A 26102-nucleotide genomic window follows, 5' to 3' on the forward strand; every position below is an offset into this window, starting at 1 on the left:
AAAGGGGAAGAGAGTGCCATAGATCAAGGAGCTACTTTTCCTCTCTCCCCAATTCAGGTGGAAAGAAACATGAAAAAAGGGAGAAACATCTTACTTGCGACTCAGATGAACATGTCTAGCTCCACTCCCAGGTATGTTTGCTCCTGGAGGTGACCCTTTCCAAGGGAAGTCATTGGACTGCTATGTTACAGACTTATGACTAATACTTACCACAGCAGCAAAGTAAATGGGCATCAGTGGGTGGCAGGCCAGGAAGAAGTCATACAACCGTACCACATGCCTGAAGTCAGATAGGACATGGCCAAACCAGGTGATCAGCCAGCTGAGTGCAAAGATGGTCCCCACCTCAGCACTAAGAGCCAAAGGAAATCCAGTTGTTAGATTCTGTTGAAGCTTCCTCCACATCTTCCCTCCCTTTCTGGCTTCCCCAGCTTCAGATCTGGTGAGACACTGACTTGAGAAATGTGTTTTCTGGCAACTTTCTCCATCAAGGAATAAGCTGTATTCCCTAAGACTTCAGTATCCAAGGCTGTAAACAGTAATGTTAGTAGCCATAAGTTCTGGACACAGAGTCGGGAAGACTTGAATTTAAATCCAGTTTGAGATACTTCCTAGCTGCGTGTGCCTAGGTAAATCACTTAACCTCCATATGCTTCAGTTTCCTCAACTACAAAATGGAGCCAATAATTGCCCCTACCTCCCATGGTTGTTATGAGGATCAAATGAGATATTCATAAAGTACTTAGCAGAATGCCTTAGGAGCTTAATAAATTCTTGTTCTCTTCCCTTCCCTAATTTCTCCAACACAATCTTGTGAGGCTCTCCTGATACACAGTATGAATCCTAGTTATTTTGCTTCAAAAAAGGCATTATGGTATAGTGCAATGAGCACTAGACCAAGAGCCAAAAGAGCCAAGTCCCAGTTCTACCAGCTACGTGATATTGGTAAACTATGTAAAATTAGGCAACTAGCCGCAAAATGAGGCAGCTGGGTGGCACAGTGGATAGACCTCTGGGCCTGGAGTCAGGAAGAATTGAGTTCAAATCTGGCCTCAGACACTTCCTAGCTGTGCCACCCTGGGCAAGTCACTTCACCTCTGTGGGCCTCATTTTCTCCGTCTGTAAAATAGGGATAGTAATAGTGCCTATCTCCCAGGTTTGCTGTGAGGATTAAATGAGATACTGTAAAGCGCTCTGCACTGTGCCTAGCTCATAGTAAGCGCTATATAAATGTTTGCGATTAGCTATTGTTGTTAAAATGAGAATAATAATTCTTGCACTAGCAACTTTGCAAAGTTGCCATAAAGACAGCAAAATACCATAGAAACGTGAGGAGTTTCATTTGTTTGGTTTTTGGTGAGGGCAGGGGAGGAGATAGTTGAAGAATAGTAGGAAGAGTATTGGACTTAGTCTTAAGACCTGGAGTCAAGGCCTGGCTCTACCACTTGTGACTATAAGCTCAGTTTCCTCATGATACTACCTGAATGAACTACCTTAGAAGATCATTTCAAGGAAAGGGTTTTATAAATTATAAAAAAAAAATTATATCATTGTCATTATGTTCCACAAAGCAGTGGAGTTGGTCTACAACTCTAAAAAATATGGGACAAGAATTAAAATCAAGTGTTCTCTATTTCCACTGTTTTTAGAGAGACTGTATCTTCAAGTGCCTTCTGACAGTACTCAGATCTGTTATTTTGAGGCTCAGGCAGCACATTCTCTTAAGCTAGGAAATAGATACTTTCAATGATCTGCAGAATTAGTGTAACTAAAATCCTTAAGAGATGGAATCATCTTTTCAGAGATGACACCCAAATCAACACATCCAGCTTTAAATTCCCTTCCAGTCTCTCATTACCAGCCGACTGATGGATGTCTCCACTTGGGATGTTCCACGGGCCTCTTAAATTCACCTTGCTCAAAGCAGAACTCATGGCTGTCCCAAGAACTTCCCTCCACAGCCCTTCCTTTATTTCCGCAGAGGACACTGCATTTTTCTAGTCACTCCGGCTCCTAGCCTTGAAGCCATCTTTGCCTGTTCCCTCTCCCTTCTCACCTCTATTCACTAGCAGAGAGGTGCTGATAGCTCCACCCCTGTTACTTCTCTAGCATGTCTGCTTCTCTCCACTGGCACTGTTTCAGCACATCCAGCCCTAATCACCTCCTGCTTGGACTATTTTATTTATTTATTTTTAGCTTTCAACATTCACTTCCATAAAATTATGAGTTCCAAATTTTCTCCCCATCTCTCCCCTCCCCCCACCCCAAGACGGTGTGTAATTTGATGCAGGCTTTACATACACATTCCTACTGAACGGATTTTCACATTAGTCATGCTGTAAAGAAGAATTAGAACCAATGGAAGAAACCACGAGAAAGAAGAAAAAAAAAGAGAGCAAATAATATGCTTTGATCTGTATTCAGACTCTATAGTTCTTTTTTTGGACATGGACAGCGTTTTCTACCATAAGTCTTCTGGCGTTGTCTTAGATCCTTGCACTGCTAAGAAGAACTAAGTCTATCAAAGTTAGTCATCGCATGGTGTGGCTGTTACTATGTACAATGTTCTCCTGGTTCTGCTCACTTCACTCAGCATCAGTTCATATAAGTCTTCCCAGGTTTTTCTGAAGTCCCATCTGCTCCTCGTTTCTTATAGCACAATAGTATTCCATTACATTCACATGCCACAGCTTGTTCAGCCATTCTCCAACTGATGGGCATCCCCTCAATTTCCAATTCTTTGCCATCACAAAAAGAGCTGCTATAAGTCTTTTTGTACATGTGGTTCCTTTTCCCATCTGTATGATTTATTTGGAATACAGACCTAGAAGTGGTATCGCTGGGTCAAAGGGTATGCACATTTTTATAGCCCTTTGGGCATAGTTCCAAACTGCACTCCAAAATGGCTGGATCAGTTCACAACTCCACCAAAACACATTAGTGTTTAGGTTGGACTATTTTAACCGGCCTCAAAATTTTAGTCTTCTCTCTCTCCAATCCATACAGCCACCAAAATAATATTTCTAAGGCACTACTCTTTCTATATAGCTCCCCTATTCAAAAGTCTTCAGTAGCACCTTAATGCCATTAAGCTAAAATGTAAGCTCAACCTCCCACAATCAGACTATAGCCAATGTTTCCAGTTTCATCTCTCAATATTTCTGGTTCTCTAGTTATAGACAACCTGGACTGCTAGCTGTTCCCTGAACTCAGCATTGCTTCCCCTGCCAAAATGGATTTGCAGAAGCCATCCTCCACACCCACGATGTATTGCCTTTCCTTCTCTACCTCTCAGAATCCTTATCTTCCCCTCAATGTTCAGCTCAGGAATCACCTCCTCCACAAAATAAGAGCATTCTCTGATCCTCCTCATTGTCACTTGCCCAAGTAATTAATGTTCTCCCCTCCTCAAGTTACCTTGTATTCATTGGTCTGCATACCTGTTAGAGTCCCCCTACTGCAAAACAAGCTTCTTGGGGGTAGGGACTGCAGAATTTGTGTGTGTGTGTGTGTGTGTGTGTGTGTGTGCGCGCGCGCGCGCGCGCGCGCGCCCTATGCCCAGGCCCTTGTTTTCAACATAGGAGTTGCTTAACAAATATGCTAAATTTAATTGAATTAATTCCCCTACAGATAAGACCTAATCCTATGCCTGAGTGACTTTATGAAGTCCAGGGGTTCGATGAGTTTATTTGTCTTTTAGCATGAAAGAACTTAGGACTTGCCAAACCATACTAATTAACACAAATTTAAGATGATGATAAAATAGGTTTGGATTCCCTAAAGGGGAAAAGTGGGGGAGACCATGTTGTATACCTCTGCATGAAGTCATGGAGCTCTGGATTCACCTGATCTATGATGGGCATCAGGTAGTTTAATATATGCTTGGTATTGTCCATTGTTGGGTCCATGAAATCCCTAGGGCGAGACAAGAGAAAGAGTTTGGTCAGGTCAAAACTAGATTAAGCCCTGTTGGGGGTTAGCCCATTCAGTAAATGGATCAGTAATGAGCTCGGGGGAAAACATTGGGGGTTTTTTTGTGTGTGTGGCCCCAAGTAGGTAGAAAATGTAACTTCTTACAGTTCCCTGGCAAGATACCTGAGGTGGTGGGTAGAAAGCTTCTCCACTAGTGATGTTGCCAGCCTCTCACCCACAACGAGCAGAAATGTGACCACAATGTCATGGTAGCCCTGGTAGTAGTGCAGCTGGGGATTGCGCTCCAAAACATACAAAATGATGTCAATCAGTTCCTCCTGGAGCCCTTCTCTTTGTTCACTAGGCATGCCTGGAGATAGAGAGAAAGAAGCACGTGGGCATGGCAAATAGCCAAAGAGCAAGAAAAGGAAGAAGGACCAGAGCTGGCTTGCCCAAGTACAGAATGGTGGCTTTCAAAGGAAGTGTGTTATCAAGGAATGAATCCTACTACCAACATCCTACAATGGATCCTTGTGACTAACTTCTGGACCACTGCACAAGCCACCCACCCTGCATCCCCCACACCAGTTTCTCTAGCTTCAATCAACCCAACACAATGAGCAAATATGAGGATGAGCTTTTGCTCCAAACTCTTGAATGGGTTACTGCCTACTGCACAAAATTCAAATTCCTTAGCTTGGGAGTCAATGCTCTCCACTGCCCAGCACCACCGCACATTTCCAGCTTTCTCTGCCTATTCCACATCCTCCTACTCTATGCTCCAGCCAGCGTGCTTTCTTCTGTATGCAGCTCCAATGGCTTTCTCCTTCTGTACCTCTCTTCACTGTCTTCCCTGTGCTGTCAGTGCCCTACCCCATCTCTGCCTGTGGAAATCTTACCCATTCTTCAACTCAGTTCAAAAGCCACAACCTCCATGAAGCCTTCTCTGCTTCCCTTCTTCAGATCTCACAAAATACCTTGTACTTCTGTCCTATTTTATGTTATCATTATTTGTATATACAGGCAGCTAGATGATCCAGTGGAATCAGGAGGACCTGAGTTCAAATCCAGCCTCAGATATTTACTAGCTATGTGACCCTCAGCTTCCTCATCTGTACAATGAGGATAAGAGCACCTACCTCGCCGGGTTGTTGCGAGATCAAACGAGAGATATACAAAGCACTTTGCAAACCTTCAGGTGATATAAATACTATTATAATTATTAATTCTATCACCCTACTAGAATGTAAACTCCATGAGGACTGAGTCCCCACCTAACCCCCAGTGCATGGTAGCACATTTTGCATGTAGTGGGTGCTTATTTTTAATTTAATGAAAAACTCTTGCATTTTATCTCCAACTCTCCTATTATGCACCCCTAAATACCCACTGGGCCTGCACACCATGGCTGCTGGGAAGAGCCTGGATGTCCTAGAGTGGAAGCCATCACTGTGACGGAATGCTACAAACCAAGGCCAAGAAGGCTGTCTGTTCCTCCCAGAGCGAGGTACTGGAGGTGGACACTATGAGGCATTTCACAGAATCCTCTCATTAGAAGGGACATTAGGGATTATCCATTCAAATCCCCACCCAATCCACAAGGATAGCATTTATGGAGCAGATCATAAGCTCCTGGAGAGGAGTGACTATTTCTTTTTTGTTTTTGAGTCTTCAATACGAAGCACAATGCCTAATAGTAAAGCAGTAATAATAACTTACTAGTAAACAGCTAATAAACAATACTAACAACTTTCTGTTAAACTCCTATTTTTCCATTCTTCCCACTCATTCACATTAAACCTTCATGCTTATCAACCTCTAATCCCTTGATCCCTGCTTATTTTCCCAGTCCAATTTGCCCACTCTGGCTTGGTTTGATTCCATACCCTGGTCTTGGTCCCAAAGGTTGGTCACTTTCATGTTTCACTAGATACTACTCTAGGATTCCTTATCCCTCTGACCTTCCACTGTTTCTAAATTGAAAAGCCCCATTCCTGGGTTGTTTCAATTATCTTATTTCTCTGTTCCTGTCACTGAGCTGCTGCTAAAGAAAAAAAATCATTAAACTGGGCTGATTTCACTCATAACAAATTTATACAATATAATCTCAACTGGGTCCTTGATGCTGCCTGACAAACCTATTTCACCCTTATGCACTCCTTATCTCATTCCCCATTCCTGTTCCATTCTCCTCTTCTCTCTTGCACAATCCTAACCCCACATCTCAAACTTATAACAATCTATTTCTGTGAAGACTGATGTAAATTTTGGGAGGGTCGGGAGGCAGGGCAATTGGGGTTAAGTGACTTGCCCAAGGTCACACAGCTAGTAAGTGTGTCGTGTGTCTGAGACCGGATTTGAACTCAGGTCCTCCTGACTCCAGGGCTGGTGCTCTACTCACTGCATGACCTAGCTGCCCCAAAGATTGATGTAATTTAATGTGAGCTCTCAGCCTACCTTTAATATCTTCAAATCTCAGCACTACCACCCATACTTGCCTCCTTCACTCTGGTCACAGAAGACATATCCCCCTTCCTAACTGAACTTAATCCTTCTACCTACATCTTTGATCCCATACTCTTCTACCTCATATAGAAATTCAGAATTGAAAGGCAACCTAGTGACTATCTAGTTCAACTTACATCTAAACGAGAATCCTCTCTTCAATTTATCCAACAACTGAGCATCTAGCCTTTGCTCGAAGACCTCCAGTGAGGGGGAACCCACCCCCTTCAGAGCAGTCTAATGCTGTGATCTCTATCAGGAAGTTTTCCCCCTAATATCAAACACAAATATGCCTCTTTCCAACTTCCATCCATAGTATCTATTTCTGCCTAGGCAGAACAAATCTAATCCTTCTTCATCCATGGGAAAAGCCCCTTGTAGACAGCTATATTAACACTATTTATTCTCTTCTCCAGGCTAGACATCCCCAGTTTGTTCAACTTATCTTCCTACAGGATAAACTCAAGGTGCACCATCATTTTGGCTGCTCTCTCTAGTATATAGTGTCCCGAAATGAACACAATACTACAAGTGTGGTCTGACAGAAAACAGCCTTTCTTACTGCTGGATGTGAAGCATTTCTTAATTCAGTCTAAGGTCACACTAGCTTACTTGGCTGACATATCATATCACTGGCACATAATGAATGTGCAATCTATTACATCCCCCAGATCTTTTCCAGATAAACTCTTTTCTAGCTATGTCTCTTCCATTTTGTGCAGCTGAAGTTGATTTTTTGGATTAATATACAGTTTAATTTAATCACTATTAAATTATTTCAGCTATTTTCCTTCCCTGAACCTGACATGGGATTTGGTTTGTGAATATCTCTTCATGCTGTTATTTGTGTACCTTTTGCGTTAGCACTGCTAAGTCAGTAAACTCCATTAGGAGTGGGGCCACATCATATTATACTGGTTTGAATATATTCTTTACCTTTAATGTATTTCTTTAAAAAGGGGAGGGGAGATATGCACACACACAAATAGATATATTTGGTAAGCTTTATACTTCAAGGATCCATGGGTGCATTATAGTAGGAATTCCCATAACTGTTCAATTTGGAGTCACAGAACCTAGGTTCTCTTTCCATTCTAATCAAATCTTGCATATGCCACTTACTCTTTGTATGACCTACGGAAGGGATTCATAACTTTTTTTTGTCATGGATTCCTTTGGCAATCTGGTGAAGTCTATGATCTCTTCTCAGAATAATATATATATATATATATATATATATATATATATATATATATATATATATATATATATATATATATATATATATATTTTTTTTTTGCTTTTTGGCAGGGCAATTGGGGTTAAGTGACTTGCCCAAGGTCACACAGCTAGTACATGTGTCAAGTGTCGGAGGCCGGATTTGAACTCAGGTCCTCCTGACTCCAGGGCCGGTGCTCTACTCACTGAGCCACCTAGCTGCCCCCAGAATAATATTTTTAAATGCATAAAATACATAGGATTATAAAAGGAAACCAATTATACAGAAATAGTTATGAAAATATTTCAAAGCAGTGATGAGTAAAAATCACTTTTTGAGATATTTGTAACAACTGTAATGTGATATGAAAATATCTGTGATTTCTAGAGGTAACAAAGTCATTGATATACCTAATGCTACTATGGTTTATTGTCTATATTCACAATGGAAAGAAATGTTAAACTTCTCCCTAAACTTGCTCTTCTACCTTTACTTTTGTTTCTGCTATCCCCATTCTAACTGTCTTTCATGACTGTAGTGTTCACAACTGTGGACTTCCATTCTACTCTTTCACTTTCAGCCGTCCATTCCCACTGATTCTGTCTCGATAGCATCTCTTCCATCTGTCCCCCTCTTCTCGGTTCCCACTGTTTCCACCTTGGTACAGACCCTGCTTAGCTAACCTGGAGAGCTTAACAGTTCTTCCTGCCTCTACTCTTTCTTACTTTGAACTTCTCCAAAATGCTGCATGAGTAAATTGTCTTATGTGTTGATCTGGTCATGTTACTCTTCTATCCAAAACTGTTTCATGTCTATTTCCTCTGAGCAAACTCCTTTGCCTGACATCCACAACCTTTTACAATCTCCTACCACCCTACCTTTCCAGTCTAATTTCCTCTTCTTGCCTCCACACATTCTAGTCTAGCCAAACTGAACTAGTTTCTGCTGTCCCTCCCCTATCCCTGAACATGTTGTGTGCCCTCCTGCTTCGATGACTTCGTCTGCACCAATCATTATATCAGAAATGTTTTTTTTCCTTCCCCTTCCTTCACTGTTATACTCTCTCCCATATTTTAAAGTCCAATTCAATCAAATACCATATTGTAGGTAGTTTTCCCAGAGTCACTACTCATCAGTAACAACCTTCTCCCTGTCTTGAGTCTGATATAGCACCCTGCTTGAACTTCCCTAACACACTTACATAATACAGTGAATTGCAGTTACCTGTATTAGTACCTTATCCACATCTAAACTATAAACTCTATGAGGACAGCCCTCATGGTTTTTCCCCAAAGTTTCCCTCCTCCAATTCTTTGACTAGTTGAATGAAACTCAATAATTACTTGTAATTATGGTTTCAGGTGACATGAACAGAACTTAAATCCATTTAATTATGAACCATGATGTTTTACTATATTTAAACGCAAGAACCCAGTAAATAAGGTTGGAAAAATTCTGTTACATACTCTATGAGAGATCAGTGAAATATTCATATTTCTGGAACAGTAGCTTATCTGAGAGGCAAAATGACTTAGTGACAAGCACACTGGAAGCAGAAGACTTGCAGTTTTGACTAAATCCTACCATGTTGTATGAAGTTTAGCATGTTATAACTTTTGTGTCCTTATGTCTCCCCTGTTGAAAATCTGGGACTATCACACACAAATGCTGTTCCCTTTGTATTCCCCAAACTTACAAGAAATCCTAATTAGCTGGCTGCAGGCACTTTTGGTTAAGGTATAATTTATAGTCATAAATCCCATAGAAAGGGGCAGTGAGTCTCAAAGCAATTCACCCAATGATGTTCTATGTAAACAGAGGATGTCGAAATGACAGTTCTTGGCAAGGTAAAGCCCAGGAGGTAGGCAATCTCAAATCTCTACTAACCTAATATGCATTTCACAAAATGATAAAATCTCAGTTTTTGACAAGGTCTCAGAAGTTAACCAGTTCAACCCCCTTTTCATTCTGTGTATGATTTTATTTTTTTGGCTGTGTTTCTAGTATGCAGCACTTACCAGGTCTTATTTTCTTATCTATACTGCTACTGGTTTATTGGAATGTTTAAACCATTCACATTTAAGGTTATGGTTGTTAGGGTTGTATTTTCATCTACTTTTTGTACTGATTTTCATCCCCCTTCTTCTGTTAAATCAGTACTTTCTCCCTGAAATTAGTTTTTGTTACACATTTTGTTGCTAGTCTATTCCCAAGGATACCTCCCTGTTCCCATTTTACCATTCCTATTGCAAATTTTTTAAATTTACTTAAATTGCTAACATCTTTTTATTTATCTCCCCATATCTCTTTTGAGCCTTCTCTTCTTCCACTCAGTTAAGCCTGTGGTTAGAATTTTTCCTTCCCACCTCTCCAACTTATTTTATAAAGTAACATTCTTTTGATGAACCTTTTCTAATAAGTTTTCCTTTACTTTGTCCTCCATATTTTTTTCTCTTTTAGTTTATTCTAAATTCTACCCAAATATCTGATCACACACACACACACACACACACACACTCTCTTATTTATTTCTTGGTTTTTTTTTTGTCTCTCAATGCAGAGTAAACTTCCTCTTCCATTCCATTTCTGTCACTGCATTAATAGATATTACCCTATTCTTTATTTTATGGTGTGCCTCACACTTTTTAGAAATATCAATTCATGAAGGAAATAACATCAGATGAAGCAGTGTCATCTAGTGCAAGTTACTTCGTGTCCCAAGTCCTGAAGCCAAGTCCTACCCCCTACTCTTAGCTTGATACCTTTTCACTAAGGCCAACTTAAGTTGTCTTTGGTTCTAGATCTATTCTGCTATTCATATATCCCTCCTCCTGAGAATTCTTCTGCAGAGAAATCAGTCTCCTAGTATACAGATTCGCTCAGAAGAATCTTATGATGAGGTCAGTTTTGTTTTTTTTTAACCAGTCACACTGGTACAGTGGATAAGAACACTGGACCTAGAATAAGGAAGACCTGAGTTTAAATCTGGCCTCAGATACAGCTCTGTGACTCTGGGCAAGTTACTTAACTTGTTTGCCTCAGTTTCCTCTACTGTAAAATGAAGACAATAACAGTACTTACACTTCCAAGGGTTCTTACGAGGACTGTATGAGATCAGATTTATAAAGCACTTAGCACAATGTCTGGCGCATAGTAGGCACTTAATAAATGCATGCTTCCTTCCTTCTTTCCTCCTTCCTGCCCTCCACGGGAATGTTTTTTTGTGGCACCCTTTTCTTTTACCTTCTGGGGCAACACTCTCTTCTATGCCATATTATAACGGTGTTCTATCATGTTTAAACACAAGAACTTTGTATATGAGGTTCTCCTCCCCCTTCCTCTTTTCCAATGCCCTGTTTTCTTTGTTCTTGAAACTCTTCACTGTCATCCCTAGCACAGAGGACAATGATTCATTTGTAGGTATTCAACAGAGGGAGTATTAATTCAATTCTTCCTCCTTCCTGTCTTACGATTTTTTTTTTACATTTCTAGTCCCTTGTGTCTCTTTTCTTTCGAAAGGATCTCTTTTTGTTTATCTTTCAGTTCGATCTATTTTTTTTCTTTAACCAACAGCTTTTAAGCATAAGACAAAAGATCTTATTACTCAAGTCTTTTCTAAGTCACTGTGTTTATTTACCTTTCTGGTGTCTCCATTGTTTGGGTATTTGCAAGTGAAATATTCTGCTGACCTTTTTCTTCCCTTCCCATCATCTAAAAATGATTAGGCTTAATTTTATAGAAAGATTATTTTGGGTTATAGATTGAGCTCCTTTATTTTTTATAATGTAGGATTCCATTCACTTCTCCAATGTCTCATGACTGAGAAGTAATCCTGGGTTATTTGGAACATAGTGTTCCTTCACATCTAAAGGTTTTTCTCCTGAAAGGCTTTTGCAAATTATTTTGTCGAAATGTACTTGTTCATAATGTTTTGGCCTCAGTCTTTACGCATTCTTCCTTCTGTTTTTATGAGCCTTTCTGTTGGTTTCTCTGCTTCTAAGTTAGGCTTTCACTTAAATTTCTCCCTTGGCCTTTTGGTCTTTTTCAGCCTCTAATAATCCCAGTTACTTGCCTCTGGTTTCCCTCCAAACTTTTCTCAGCCCCTAGCCCCTCTTGTACTGCACAATTTCCCAAGAAAGAGAGTTCTCGGTCTCTATGCCTTTGAAGTACAGGGGGCACCCAGCCTCAGGACAAACTCCAGAGACAAAGGTTTTGTCCCGGCTAACCTGCAGCTCTAAATTACCCAAGTCTTCCATCTACCCTTACCCAATTGTTTTAGTTGGGGATCATGCTAAATCATTGACATGGGAGACTGGGCAGACATTTCTCCACAACCAAACCTGAAGCACTATTCGCATCATTTGCACCCAGTACGCTGGGTAGATTGGGGGACGCTGAGCTCTGTGACTTTATGTTCTCTGATGCTATTATCTTTGTTCAACATTGTCTTATCTTATGGTTTAAGCTACATACTCAATATCTAGCACATAATTCCTTCCCCCCAAAACCTGCCTTTTTTTTTTTTTTGAGGCTTTGGATTTAGAGAACTTTATAGAAAATAAATACTTCAACACAACGCCAGTAATATTCCAATGTACTCCTGGCTACACGAATCCTCTCTACTGCACACTGTATACTTCTATACTACTGCACACTGTATACTTTTAAAGTGATGATCCACTGTTGGAAGAGAGGTTATGCTGGGAAATGAGGCAGCCACTCATGTCTCTCCTTCGGCAGCCAGCTCTGTCACTGACTGGTTTGGTTCCTTGCTCCTTTCCTCTCCCTGCTCCTCTGAATCCAGGAAGCTTGTCCCACATGAGCCTCAAACTGTAAGATCTTAAACATCTGCACTGCTTCCTTGCCGGACAAAGAATACAGGTACAGTGAATGAGAAAGCAGGTGATATCAGGGCCTGGATAGCAACTGGACAAAAACTTCGACCAAAAATCTCATCACCCTCCCATGCTTACCTCTGCCCCAACAAGAATGGTGTAGGCCTTGAGGACACATTACAAGAGCAAAATGCAAATAAACTAAACTTAGTAAAATAACATTAGTAACCAAGTAAATTATTAATAGTTGAGGTAAAGAATGTTATCAATAGTCATAAATTAATGAATAAGATGTTGGCATTTTCTGAATAATTAGGGCAAATGAGATGGAGAGAATCAAGAAAAAAAACTCAGAACTAGAAAGGGACCCCAACGATCATAAAATCCAAAACTGTCATTTATCAGAATATAAATGGTAGTTTGAGCCTAAGAGCATAGGGAAAATACAGACTACAATATTTATAATATAGACCAATGATGGTTTAAATCAAGGGTTCTTAACCTTTTGTGGTATGGACCCCTTTGGCAGTCTGATGAAACCTAAGAACGCCTTCTCAAAATAATGTTTTTAAATGCATAATATAAAATTCATACAATTATAGATATAATTTTAGGATTATAAAAGAAACCATATTAAAATACAGTTATCAAAATATTTTTTAAAAAACAAGTTCATAGACCCTAGGTTAAGAACCCTTGGTTTAAATGGAAAAACAGTAAATGGGATAAAATGATTATGTGATCACAAACTCCCCTAAAATCCTACTGTGACACACTTCATAATGATGATAGTTTCTCAAAGACTGTGACAATGAGAACAAACTCTAGCAAGCTTTACCAAGCGAAAAACATTTCAAGCAAAGTCTCAATGACAGACTGTTTTCTGAAGAAATTAAATTAGAAGAGGGTTCTTTATCAACTTGCCAAACATAGGATTTTTTTTTAGTTATAGCCTTTGAAGACCAAGTTACAGCGGGGTTGTGATCTTTGGTAGAGGAAGTATCCACACATCAGAAGTACTGAAGTTGTTCAAACTTAAAAAGAAAAGATTTTTAGGGAAAATAGTCTTAAATGTCCTAGACCAAGTAACTAGGATAGGAAAGGGAACCAAGGTATACATATGGGCATTTGTATATATGCCCACACAGAGGCCTATTATATATAGTCTCTGCGTATTAAAAAAATGCAGTCAAAGGGCGGAGCCAAGATGGCGGCTGGTAAGCACGGACTAGAGTAAGCTCCGTACCGAGTCCCTCCAAAAACCTATAAAAATGGCTCTGAACCAATTCTAGAACGGCAGAACCCACAGAACAGCAGAGGGAAGCAGGGCTCCAGCCCAGGACACCCTGGATGGTCTCTGGGTGAGGTCTATTCCACACGGAGCTGGGAGCTGGGAACAGAGTGGAGCAGAGCCCGCCTGAGCGACGTGGACCATCCAGAACAGAAGCTGGGCGGAGGGGGCCTTAGCGCCCTGAATATGTGAGCTGCGGCAGTTACCAGGCCCCTCGACCCACAAACACCAAAGACTGCGGAGAAGGTTAGTGGGAAAAGCTGCGGGAGTGGAAGGAGTTCGCGGTTGGGCTTCCAGCCCCGGGGGCAGCGGAGGTGGGGCAGCTACAGCTGTTGTTACTTCCGGCTCCAGGCCCACCTGGTAGGAGGAATTAAGTGGCGGATCAGAGCAGGAGTGCAACAGCCTGCTGAAGATCTAAGCCCAGTCTGGACTGGGGGTTCTTGGGAAAGGAGTAGTGCGGGTCTGACAGAGCTGGCACCTCCCCCCCAAACATGGAACATAGAACTCTGTAATCTACAAGCAGTCATACCCCACTGAAAAACTCAAGGGTCAAGTTAGTTGGTTGGGAATATGGCCAGGCAGCGAAAACGTGCCCAGAGTCAGTCTCAGACTTTGGATTCTTTTTTTGGTGACAAAGAAGACCAAAACATACAGCCTAAAGAAGACAACAAAGTCATAGAGCCTACAACAAAAGCCTCCAAGAAAAATATGAACTGGCCCCAGGCCATAGAAGAACTCAAAAAGGATTTAGAAAAGCAAGTTAGAGAAGTAGAGGAAAAATTGGGAAGAGAAATGAGAAGGATGCGAGAAAACCATGAAAAACAAGTCAATGACTTGCTAAAGGAGACCCAAAAAAATACTGAAAAATACAGTGAAGAAAACAACACCTTAAAAAACAGACTAACTCAAATGGCAAAAGAGCTCCAAAAAGCCAATGAGGAGAAGAATGCCTTGAAAGGCAGAATTAGCCAAATGGAAAAGGAGGTCCAAAAGACCACTGAAGAAAATACTACTTTAAAAATTAGATTGGAGCAAGTGGAAGCTAGTGACTTTATGAGAAATCAGGATATTATAAAACAGAACCAAAGGAATGAAAAAATGGAAGACAATGTGAAATATCTCCTTGGAAAAACCACTGACCTGGAAAATAGATCCAGGAGAGATAATTTAAAAATTTTTGGACTACCTGAAAGCCATGATCAAAAAAAGAGCCTAGATACCATCTTTCAAGAAATTATCAAGGAGAACTGCCCTGATATTCTAGAGCCACAGGGCAAAATAGAAATTGAAAGAATCCATCGATCGCCTCCTCAAATAGATCCCAAAAAGAAATCTCCTAGGAATATTGTTGCCAAATTCCAGAGCTCCCAGATCAAGGAGAAAATACTGCAAGCAGCCAGAAAGAAACAATTTGAGTATTGTGGAAACCCAATCAGAATAACCCAAGATCTGGCAGCTTCTACATTAAGAGATCGAAGGGCTTGGAATGCGATATTCCGGAGGTCAATGGAGCTAGGATTAAAACCTAGAATCACCTACCCAGCAAAACTGAGTATCATGTTCCAAGGCAAAATATGGAGTTTCAATAAAATAGAGGACTTTCAAGCTTTCTCAGTGAAAAGACCAGAACTGAATAGAAAATTTGACTTTCAAACAGAAGAATCAAGAGAAGCATGAAAAGGTAATCAAGAAACGGAAATTGCAAGGGACTTACTAAAGTTGAACTGTTTTGTTTACATTCCTACATGGAAAGATGATGAGTATGATTCATGAGACCTCAGTATTAGGGTAGTTGAAGGGAATATGCATATATATATGTATATATATATGTTTATGTATATACATATAAGTGAATGTGTATGTATGTATATATCTATGTGTATATGTATGTACGTGTATGTATGTGTATATATATATGTGTGTTTATATATATATATGTAAAAGAGAGAGAGCAGACACAGGGTGAGTTGAAGATGAAGGGAAGATATCTAAAAGAAATAAAATGAAATTAAGGGATGAGAGAGTAACATACTGAGAGAGGGAGATAGGGAGAGATAGAATGGGGTGGATTATCTCGCATAAAGGTGGCAAGAGGAAGCAGTTCTATGGGAGGAGGGGAGAGGGCAGGTGAGGGGGGAATGAGTGAACCTTGCTCTCATCAGATTTGGCCTGAGGGGGAATACCATACATTCTCAGTTGGGTATCTTACCCCACAGGAAAGAAGAGGGAGGAAGATAAAAAAAAAATAAAAGGCAGGGGGATGATGGAGGGGAGGGCAGATGGGGGTGGAGGTAATCAAAACAAACACTTTGGAAAGGGGACAGGGTCAAGGGAGAAAATTCAATAAAGCGGGATGGGTTGGGAAGGAGCAAAATGTAGTTAGCCTTTCACAACATGAGTATTGTGGAAGGGTTATACATAATAATACATGTGTGACCTAGATTGAATTGCTTGGCTTCTTAGGGAGGGTGGGTGGGAAGGGAAGAGGGAAGAGAATTTGAAACTCAAAGTTTTAAAATCAGATGTTCAAAAACAAAAAAAGTTTTTGTATGCAACTAAAAAATAAGATACACTAGGCAATGGGGCGTAGAAATTTATCTTGCCCTACAAGAAAGGAAGGGAAAAGGGGATGAGAGGGGAGGGGGGTGATAGAGGGGAGGGCTGACTGGGGAACAGGGCAACCAAAATATAAGCCATCTTGGAGTGGGGGGGAGGGTAGAAATGGGGAGAAAATTTGTAATTCAAACTGTTGTGAAAATCAATGCTGAAAACCAAATATGTTAAATAAATAAATTTAAATAAAAAAAAATTCCCCCCAAAAAAATGCAGTCAAGAAGAACCCTTTAAAAAGATAAACAAAGCAACAGGTTTATAGTCACTGGTTGTCTATGTAAAATCAGGAGATTCTCTTGGCCTCATGACCCCAGATACAAAATTCCCTGGAGAATTACAAACAGATGATAAAAACAGAATTCTGGCTCAGTTTTTTTCTTTCATGAAAATATTTCTTATTCCTCCAAGAATATAAAGATGACTACAGGGTCTAAACAGTAGAATAGAACTACATGTAAAGGTGATATTCTATTGAAATATTCAGCTAGACAGGCTAAGTGGCCTCCCAAAGTACCTGCACACCCAAGGATCACAATATAGACACTAGATAACATGATCTAAATCTAATCAACTTAAAGCATTAACAGGACTTATTAGTGCTCAAAATCCAAAGCAATTTACTCCTTCAAAGCTGATTGAGTATGCCTCTGATCCCTATTAAGCCCCACTGATGGCTTTGGGAAAGAAAAAATACTCTTTTATTAGTTCACTCTCAATATATCAGGCATAATTGTTTTAGCTTGAACCTTTATATCATAAGCCAGAAAGTCAATGATTCAAGGGATAAAATGACTCAACAGATGTGAAGTTACTAACTAATGGAATATTGGAGGGAGAGTCAAAGGTGTCACATACAAAGCCCTTTTGCCTCCCAGTTGCCTGCCTTCTCAGTGCTGACACTAACAGCCTAAGAATCCTGAGTGAGTCGTCGTAGAGGGAGGAAAGCAAGTCAGGAAATGCATGGGTAAATGCAGATAACCCTCACATGGGAGGAAATGGGGACACAAAAACGAAACAGGGAGCAAGCCAGGAGAGCCATCATCTCACCAGGTGGGAACCGCCGTAAAGACCGTCTCACATCCAGAAGTACTTGCTGGTAGTCCTTGCTATTTTCCCGTAGAGACTTCTCTGAGAGAAGAATAAGAACAGTTATATTTCATAACATTACTTCGTTCCCTTCTTGGTCTTTAAAGTCCAACTCAAATTCCACCCCATTCCATGGAGTCTTCCTGAAGCCCTTTGGTTGGTTGGTAACCTTTCCCCTCAGATTTCACAGACCTTTTTGTTGCAAACCTCTCTAATATACTTACCATGTAATACTTGTTTAGCATAATTACCTGTCCTTGGCATTGTATCCCCTTAGATTGTAAACTCCTTGAGGGTGGAACTATGCTGTATCTAACCTATGTACCACCCAAGTCTGGGCTCTACACACAGTAGGTGCTTGTTATAACTGTATTGTAAAGAATCTTAGAGTTGAAAGTATTCTCATAAATCTTCTATTCTGACCCCTACCTGAGGGGTCATTCCACAGCAACCCTGACAAGTGGTCATGTAGCTTCTGCTTAAATTGCTGTAATGACAGGGTACTCACTACCTCATGAGGCAGCTCATTCTGACTGTGAACATTTCTTCAACAACGAAAAAAATTTCTTCCAAAACCAAATACAGTCAGGTGTAAAACAATCTAGAACAGAACCAAAGGCTTATCTGTAGGGACAGAAATATACAGACTTACTTCTCAAAATAGGACATAACTCAGGTCATGTCTTTGGCAGAAATCTTGATTTTGTAGTCCAACACATCTCTACCTTTCAAACCTAGTTCTACTCATTTCCATCAAATTAAAGTTATCAGTGAAGGGGAAAAGTGTGAAGGGTTAATCTCACCTATCCACTACTCCTTGGGTTTTAAAGAATTACTATCTTTTTCAAAAAAGAAAGTATTTTGAACATCACAGAAATAGCTATCATATAAATTTTTTTTAAAGTCCTTTCTTCCTACCTCATCACTAAGATTAGACAATCAAGGCATTGCAGAATGAAGGAGAATATCCCCATGTAAGTTGCTGATAAACTCAGAACAATACAAGAACAGTTAGTCCTCTAACCGGCTCTAATGAGTGTGCATTTCCAAACAAAACCAAAACAAGACCACAGGGAGAAGAGCCCTTCTTTCAGTTGCAATTAGTGCCTCCACACATATACACGAATTTATCTTATGATTCAGGAATTCAGAATCTGACCGGCTAGGAGATATCTCCACCACAGACAAACAATGAGAGCTCAGAGTAGGAGATTCCAAGGTTTACAGAATGTAAAGAAGCTAAGGTCCCCGCTTAGAAACAGTTTAATGCCCTGAAAACCATCTGTCCTTCCTACTGTTTCATATGAGCTGATCAGCTTTCTGAAGGAAAGTGTGAGATAGCAGAAGACACTGAATTTTAAGTCAGTGGAACTGGGTTTGAATTCTGGTTCTAATTAATACCTCCTGTGATCTTAGTTACTCAGCTTCTCTAGGTCTTTATTTTTAAAAGAAGGAAGTTGGATAGGATGATTTCTAAAGCATCTCTCTAGCTCTAAATCCTATCATGCTATAGTAATGGGGTGAGGCATCACAGTTTTCTTGTTACTTTGTCATCTGTTTTTGTATCAGGTATGTGTCCTAAGTAACTGGCACACAATAGTTTATGAGTTCTGAGTAAGAGCCATTTAGCTGGAAGACATGTGGAACAATTGTGCCATTTTTCACCCCAGGGTCAAAAAAAGTACCTTGCATACATATGGATGTTTTTTAAATGAACTGTTGTTGACCTGAAGAAAGCAAGGAAGGAGAGAAGGAAAGGAGACATGATATACAGGAGATTCACACTTAAGGTAGGAATTGGACTAGATAACCTATCATCCTTCCATAATAGTATTTCTTATATTTTCTACCAATACTTGGAATTAGCAAAGTCAATCAATCAAATGAATTTATTATGTACCAGGCACTGTGAATACAAAGACAAACGTGAGATAGTCCTTGCCCAGCCAAAGAGCATATATTCCACTAGGGTATACAATCTTGTAATGATCTCTAATTCTTCATGTGTATAAACCTTTTCTCCTTCTTGGACAAGTTTAGTCCTTGGGTGGGTGGCTGCTCTTAATAAAAAAGGCCAAGTTGTAGAACTGGTGGATGGGAAGTCAGGATAAGACCTAGATGGAAACCAAACCCAGGTCAAGCTGGGAGGAAAGCTGGAAACTAAGACATATCACTACAAGAAAATTGTGATAAAGCAGTTCATTACAGAACTGACCTAGCCTAAGGAGCCACCGAGGATTTTTGAATGCATATGAGGGAAATGGTCAGGTCTATGTTTTAGGAATATCTATTTGGCAGTTGTGTAGTAAATAGATTAGAAGTAGGGGAGAGACCATAAACAGGGAGCTTAAATTAGGAAGCTATTGCAAGAGTCCAGGTGAAGGTGACAGCATGATCAACACCTGGCAGCTAGGTGGCGAAATCGCTCTGAATGCCAAACAGAAGATTTTATATTTGATCCTAGATCCTAGAGGCAATAGGAAACCACTGGAGTTTATTAAGTAAGAAGGTGACATAGTAAGATCTGTGCTTTAAGAAAATCACTTTGGGACTGAATGGAGGATGGATTGGAGTGGGGAAAGACTTGAGGCTGGCAGACCCACCTAATGGACTAATGCAATAGGTCAAGCATGAGGTGATGAGGGCCTGCACCAGAGTGGTGGCAGTGTCAAAGGAGAAAAAGGGGCGTTTTCAAGAAGTGTTTCAAAGGTAAAATCAACAGATCTTGGCAATAGATTGGATATGGGGAGAAGGAGAGGAGAAATAGTGAAAAGACAAGTATTACTCCTAGGTTTCAAGGGACTTGCAGATGGTATCGCCCTCTACAATAATAAAGAAGTAGGAAGGGTGGGAGGGTTCAAGGGGAAAGATAAAGAGTTCTGTTTAGTAATTGGATGTCTACTAGAAATCCAGCTCAAAATGTCTGAAAGGTACCTGGAGAGGTGTGAGACTGGAGGTCAGCAGAGAGGTTGGGGCAGTACAGGCAGACTTGAGAATTGTCAGTCTAGAGACAGTAATTAAATTTAATGAATGGGAAGTGATGAGACCACCAAATGAGTTAGTATAGAGGGAGAAGTGAAGGGAGCCTAGGAAAGAACACTGAGGGACACCTGCAGTTTAGAGGAGGTAATCTGGAGGACAGAGTAGAAACAGTACGATAGGCAGGAGGAGAACCAGAAGAGACTAGTATCCTGAAAACCTAGAGAGGAGAGAGTATTCAAGGAAGAAAGAATAATCAACTACTACTACTAATCAAAGGCTGCAGAGAAGTCAAGGAGAATTAGGATTGAGAAAAGGCCATTGAATTCAGCCATTAAGAGATCACCAGGAACTTTGGAGAGAGAAATAATTTTGGCAGACTGACAAAGCTGGAAGCTGAATTGTAATGGCCTAGTAGAGTGAGAGGGGAGAAAATGGAGATACCCATTGTAGATAGCTTTTCTGGGGAGTTTAGCTACAAACAGCTGAAGAGATAGAGGGTGATAACGGGGATGGAAGGATTGAGCAGGGTTTTTGCAGGACAAATCACTTTACCTCTACTTCAGCTGCCTCAACTGTAAAAGGGGGAAAGGCATAAGCATTTATATAGTGCCTACTATGTGCCGAGCAATGTGCAAAGCACTTTATAAATAGTATCTCATTTGATAGCACCTACTTCCCAGTGCTATTATAGGGATAGAAAGAGATAGTATTTGTAAAGTGCTCTGAAAGCCTTAAAGTGCTATATAAGTGCTAGCTTATTACTTAAGAAAGATAATATAATATTAGGCTACATTAAGAAAAGCAGTGTTCAAAATGAGGAAGGTGAGGGTCTTGCTGTCTTCTATAAAATCACTTTTGGAGTTCAGTGTTTAGCTCTACGATTTAAATATTTAAGAAAGTTACTGACAAGACAGTACGGAAACCAAATTTTATGCTCAAGAGAATTTTGGAGGGGGAAGAAAGCTCTATGATATTGTCTTCAAATATTTGAAGGGCTGCCATTTAGGAAAGGGATTAGAATGGTCCTGCCTGGATCCAGATACCATAACTAGGCTAAAAATTATAATGAAGTAAATTTTTGCAAAATACAAAAAAAAAAACCTTCCTAATAATTAGATCTGTCTGAAAACAGAATGGGCTGCCCAGGAGGTAATGATAATGATAATGATAATGATTATCATCACGACAATTTGAACTCCTCATCACTGGTGGTATTCAGAGGTTAGATGACCACTTGTCCAGGATATCACAGAAAAAATTCCTACTACTGGGAGAGGGTGATTAGATGCCCTCTAAGGTTCCTTATAACTATGAGATTCAATGAAGATGAGATAAAAACAGACATTTATGAAGTAATTTTGATAAGTAGTAGCAACTGTATTAGTAATTCTGCAGCTCTTCCTTCCACAGACACCCCCCAAACAAATTCATCCTAAGACAACCATAGTTACTAGGCATCAGCAATAGAGATAAAACCTCTGAGGCTCTCCTTCCTTTCTCTATTTCCTAGCTATTACTTTCCCATAATAAATTTGTTTTTCCTATACCTGGTGGAGGAGGAAGGTCATTTATGTTGACATTGAGAAGTTTTGGCCACACTTCACGGCGGATATCGTCTGTCAGAAGCCCACCCTCACTAATTGCCATACGTCGAAGCGCAGCCACATCGGTAGGATCACTGTTCAGGGCTTGGTGAATCTCTGCAGCTTTCCTTTTCTTCTTGGCATTATAGTCTACAGAAAGAAAAGAAAGAAGTATTTCTGAACTAAGCCAGGGCCAAGCTGGGATGGGAGTAGTAAAAAGAGGTGGCCAACTAAAGTACAGCATGGAAGGGAGGGTGAGGGTGTGTGTGTGCATGTGCATGTGATGAGTGACTCAATATTATTTTTTTAAAATATATGTATGTTTTTAGGATTAGAAAATGCCACTCTCCATATTATGTGCACGTATACACACAATACACAGATATGTGTGTACATATGTATTTGTATATATGCATCCATATACATACATACTTATATATATATGTATATATATTTTCTGATAAATGACTACATGTTACATCAAGAGCTCAAAGTCTCTTTTAGAATATGCAAGGGGTTGAAATTTTTAGAAAGGGTATATACACAATTTTTAAAACTCTATAAGGGTATAGAAAAGTTATGACAAAACCTGACCCAGGTTCTATTATCATGAGATCTCTATAATGTTATTTGGTTTGAAATTTACATTGGCATAGGACTCTCAGAGTGGAAACTCTATAGTACATCTACTAAACAGGCAACTAACTCCCATTCAACTTATAATCTTAGAGAGCCTTGGGCAATAAGAGGTTAGGTAATTTACCTGTGATGACAAAGCCAGTACATGTCAGATGGGACATAAACACTCAACAATACAAAACTACAAAACAAGAGATGTCACAAAGCAGTACAATGAATCAACGAATCTGGAACGTACTTCAGGTCATCTAGTACAATGTCCTCATTTTATATTCACATTTATAATGTCTTACATTTTAGACTCCTGATAAGAGCCTTCCTCTATTTAGGAGGAATGAATTCATAAGTGAGGTGTAAAGACAATAAGCGCTGTATATTTAAAGGAGGGAAAAATTACTATGGACTAGATTGATCTGGGAAGGCTCCACAGAAGATGTGGGATCTGAGGAATCAGGAGAATACCTTTACATATAAGTAGGGAAGAGAGGATGTTTTAGATGGGGGAAGAACATGAATAAAAGTAGTACAGCATAATGGAAAGAATGCTGACTCCAAAGTCAGAGGACCTGGGTTTAAATCCTGTCTCTGATACTTACTAGTCATGTGACTGTGAGAAAGTCATTAATCCTCCCTGGGCCTCAGTTTCCTCATGTGTAAAATAAGGGGTGTTAGAGTAGATAGCTACTAATGTTACTTCTAGCTCTAGATCCATTATCCTACTGACGTAAGCCAAAATGAGTGAGTAGTCTGGTTTGATTGTGGACTGTTTAAGTCAAATCACCAGATATTTGAAGAGAACCTACTTTGACAGGTTAACATAGGGGAGTAAGGCCTTGAATTTGCAGCTAGAGAACATTTCTATGCTATATAACTTCCCCTCTGTACTTAAACAATAGTTCAGTGCTCATGTAATGAAGCTGCTATATTATGCATGTGAATGTGCTGGAGTTTTGGCAGATGATAAACAAAGGCACACACTGGTAGTTTGGTTTTAGGTCATGATGTCAAAAGTAGAGGCAAAAAGATGACCTAGACAGATGACTCCCTTCTCCACTTCGTCCTACTTTTCATGATAACCTAACAGCCTTGAAAGCAGTGCCCTACTTCCTTCTGTCGACACAGAACCTGACTAGTCAGATGTTTGATTAAGAAGTGATTCGTATTTGTAGTTCAGATGTCTATTAGGTTTTTTTTCCTAGGCTGGCTTGCTTGTAGAGCATATACTAAAGAGGCTTAAGTCAAACAAAGAGTATGTTCTACATATTCATAAAGCCTTGGAACAATAGCTAACCATTTATATGACACTTTATACATAATATCTTATTTGATATGATACAACAGGATGAAATTCACGAACACAATCTATGACATATTCTATTTACTCAAAGAGAATGCTCTTCGTTTTCAATGAATCAGAAAAGGTACCAACACTGATTGTAATAACAGTTTTTAACTGGTCATACTAAACACTATTTGAAAAACATGAGGCATTAGCTGGAAATCTTTTGTGTTAAGTTTTTTCTAAAGGCAGGAAAGGAACTTTGCCCTCAATTAGTTCTAACATATTTCCCTTCACCGTATTATTGTGACACAGCATCAGTGTATTAGATGGGAGAGGGGGTGGAAAGAGCTGTTGCTACATATCTAGGGGAAAAGAACACTGCTTGTAATCATGTGAATTTAGGCAACTATTCTGTAAGAATATTAGCCATTTTGAACCTCTCTATAGTTCTAAGAAAAATAGCTCCCAACTGGATTATTTTTAGATACTGTTTTGTCCTGTCTTCTTAAAATGCTGCTATTTAACTAAACAAACATTTATCAAGCACCTACTATGCGACTCATCATGTCATGGAGATGATACTGGGTTCTCAAAAACCAAAACAGTGGGGCACAAATTCTGGCAAGTTTTACTAGACCGAAAATGAAAAAGCTTCCAATGTGGACCCAGCAATGCATTGTTTACGTTCTGAAGACTAAACCTAGCTAAACTTGGAAAGGCTTAATCAGTCAACAAGCATTTATTAAGAACATACTATTGCCAGGCCCTGCACTAGGTTACTGAGGATACAAATATAAAGAATGAAACAATCCCTACTGTCAAGTACTTTACATTGTATCAAGGGAAACAAGTGTGTGAGTATATGGGGATCAGAAAAAGCTTCTTGTAGAAGGAGGTGCTTGAGATTAATACTTGTAAGAAGAGCAGCAGTGTCTGAGGCTGAAGGGAGAAGGAAGAAGTGTGCCTAGGCATGGGTGATAATAATAATAAGCTAGCCAAGGCATAGACCCAAAGGTGAGAGATGCAGAGACCAGAGAGAAGGCCAGTTGGACTGGATCATCAAGTGCTGACAGGGAAAATGTATAATGAGGCTAAGAAGGTAGGCTGGGGCCAGGTCAAGTTTATATTTTACCCTAGAGGAAGCAGTGCCATGGAAATTTATTGAATAGGGAAGTAACATGGTTAGAACTGTGCTTAAGGGATATTACTGGCAGCTGTATGTAAATGGAGGCATCCAATTTTAGGGATGGGGGCGGGACAGCAAACACAAAGGCATGGAGGTAGGAATGAGATCAGAAAATAATAGTAGCTAGTAAGCATACAGCACCTTAAGGTTTGCAAAGCATTTTACAGGTTATCATGTTTGATACTTACAACAACCCTATCACGTACGGTGCTATTATTATTCTAATTCTACAGAAGAGGAAACAGAAGTGACTTGTCCAGGCTCACACAGATAATAAGTGTCTGAAGCAGGATTCACACTGAGGTCCTCCTGACTCCTTAGCATTCGATCTACTGAACTTCCTAAGAAAACAGTGAGCCGTAGCGCTTGATGGGAAGTGGATACATGAAGGGCAGTGTTGTGAAATAAGACAAGAAAAGAAAGTTGAAGCCAGGCTGTTAAGGCCTAAAATGCCAGACTATTTTACTCAGTAGGTAACAGGGAGCCACAAACGGTTGAGTAGAAGAATTACGTGATTAGATTGCTATTTCTTCTTTAGTCTATTTTTTTTTTTTTGCTATCTTCCCCTTCAATTAAAATGGAATAGTTTTAATTTAAATGGAGTTTTCCCCTTCCTGGGAAGAAACTTGGTCTAGCAGAGAAACACAAATGATAAATGACGAGGTCATCTTCCATTTCTCACTGCTGGTAATAAGCAAACTCAAACCTAAAATAAATGTTCTAGCGTCTTCTAGCTTACAAATTTCAAATTACTAGGTACTCTCCAGAGAGAGTGTTAAACAGCTTTATGTTGTTTGTAGCTTCCAGCTCTGGTCCCAGTACTACCTCCCTTACAGGAACATGACTGAATGTTTGGCAGAGTCTACTGTGCCAAGGGAGTAAACATCACAGGGTGGATGGGGAAGACGTCACTTTGTGGGACCACCTTGCAAATATCTTACTGCTCATGACACACATACTACGATCTTG

General features: G+C 40.0%; 1 protein-coding gene across 1 annotated transcript in view; it reads right to left on the bottom strand.

The window, feature by feature from the left end:
- The window catches only part of TBC1D20 (TBC1 domain family member 20), a 39824-nt gene that overhangs the window by 6858 nt on the left and 6864 nt on the right, over nucleotides 1–26102 (bottom strand). The window contains exons 2-6 of the mRNA XM_036748654.1: nucleotides 21991–22176; nucleotides 17423–17503; nucleotides 4096–4282; nucleotides 3814–3915; nucleotides 211–352 (exon numbers count right to left, since the gene is read on the bottom strand). Of these exons, the coding sequence (XP_036604549.1) occupies nucleotides 211–352; nucleotides 3814–3915; nucleotides 4096–4282; nucleotides 17423–17503; nucleotides 21991–22176 (698 nt within the window). The remainder of the gene's footprint in view (nucleotides 1–210; nucleotides 353–3813; nucleotides 3916–4095; nucleotides 4283–17422; nucleotides 17504–21990; nucleotides 22177–26102) is intronic.

Source organism: Trichosurus vulpecula, chromosome 3, assembly GCF_011100635.1.
Source record: "Trichosurus vulpecula isolate mTriVul1 chromosome 3, mTriVul1.pri, whole genome shotgun sequence".
Lineage (NCBI taxonomy): Eukaryota > Metazoa > Chordata > Mammalia > Diprotodontia > Phalangeridae > Trichosurus > Trichosurus vulpecula.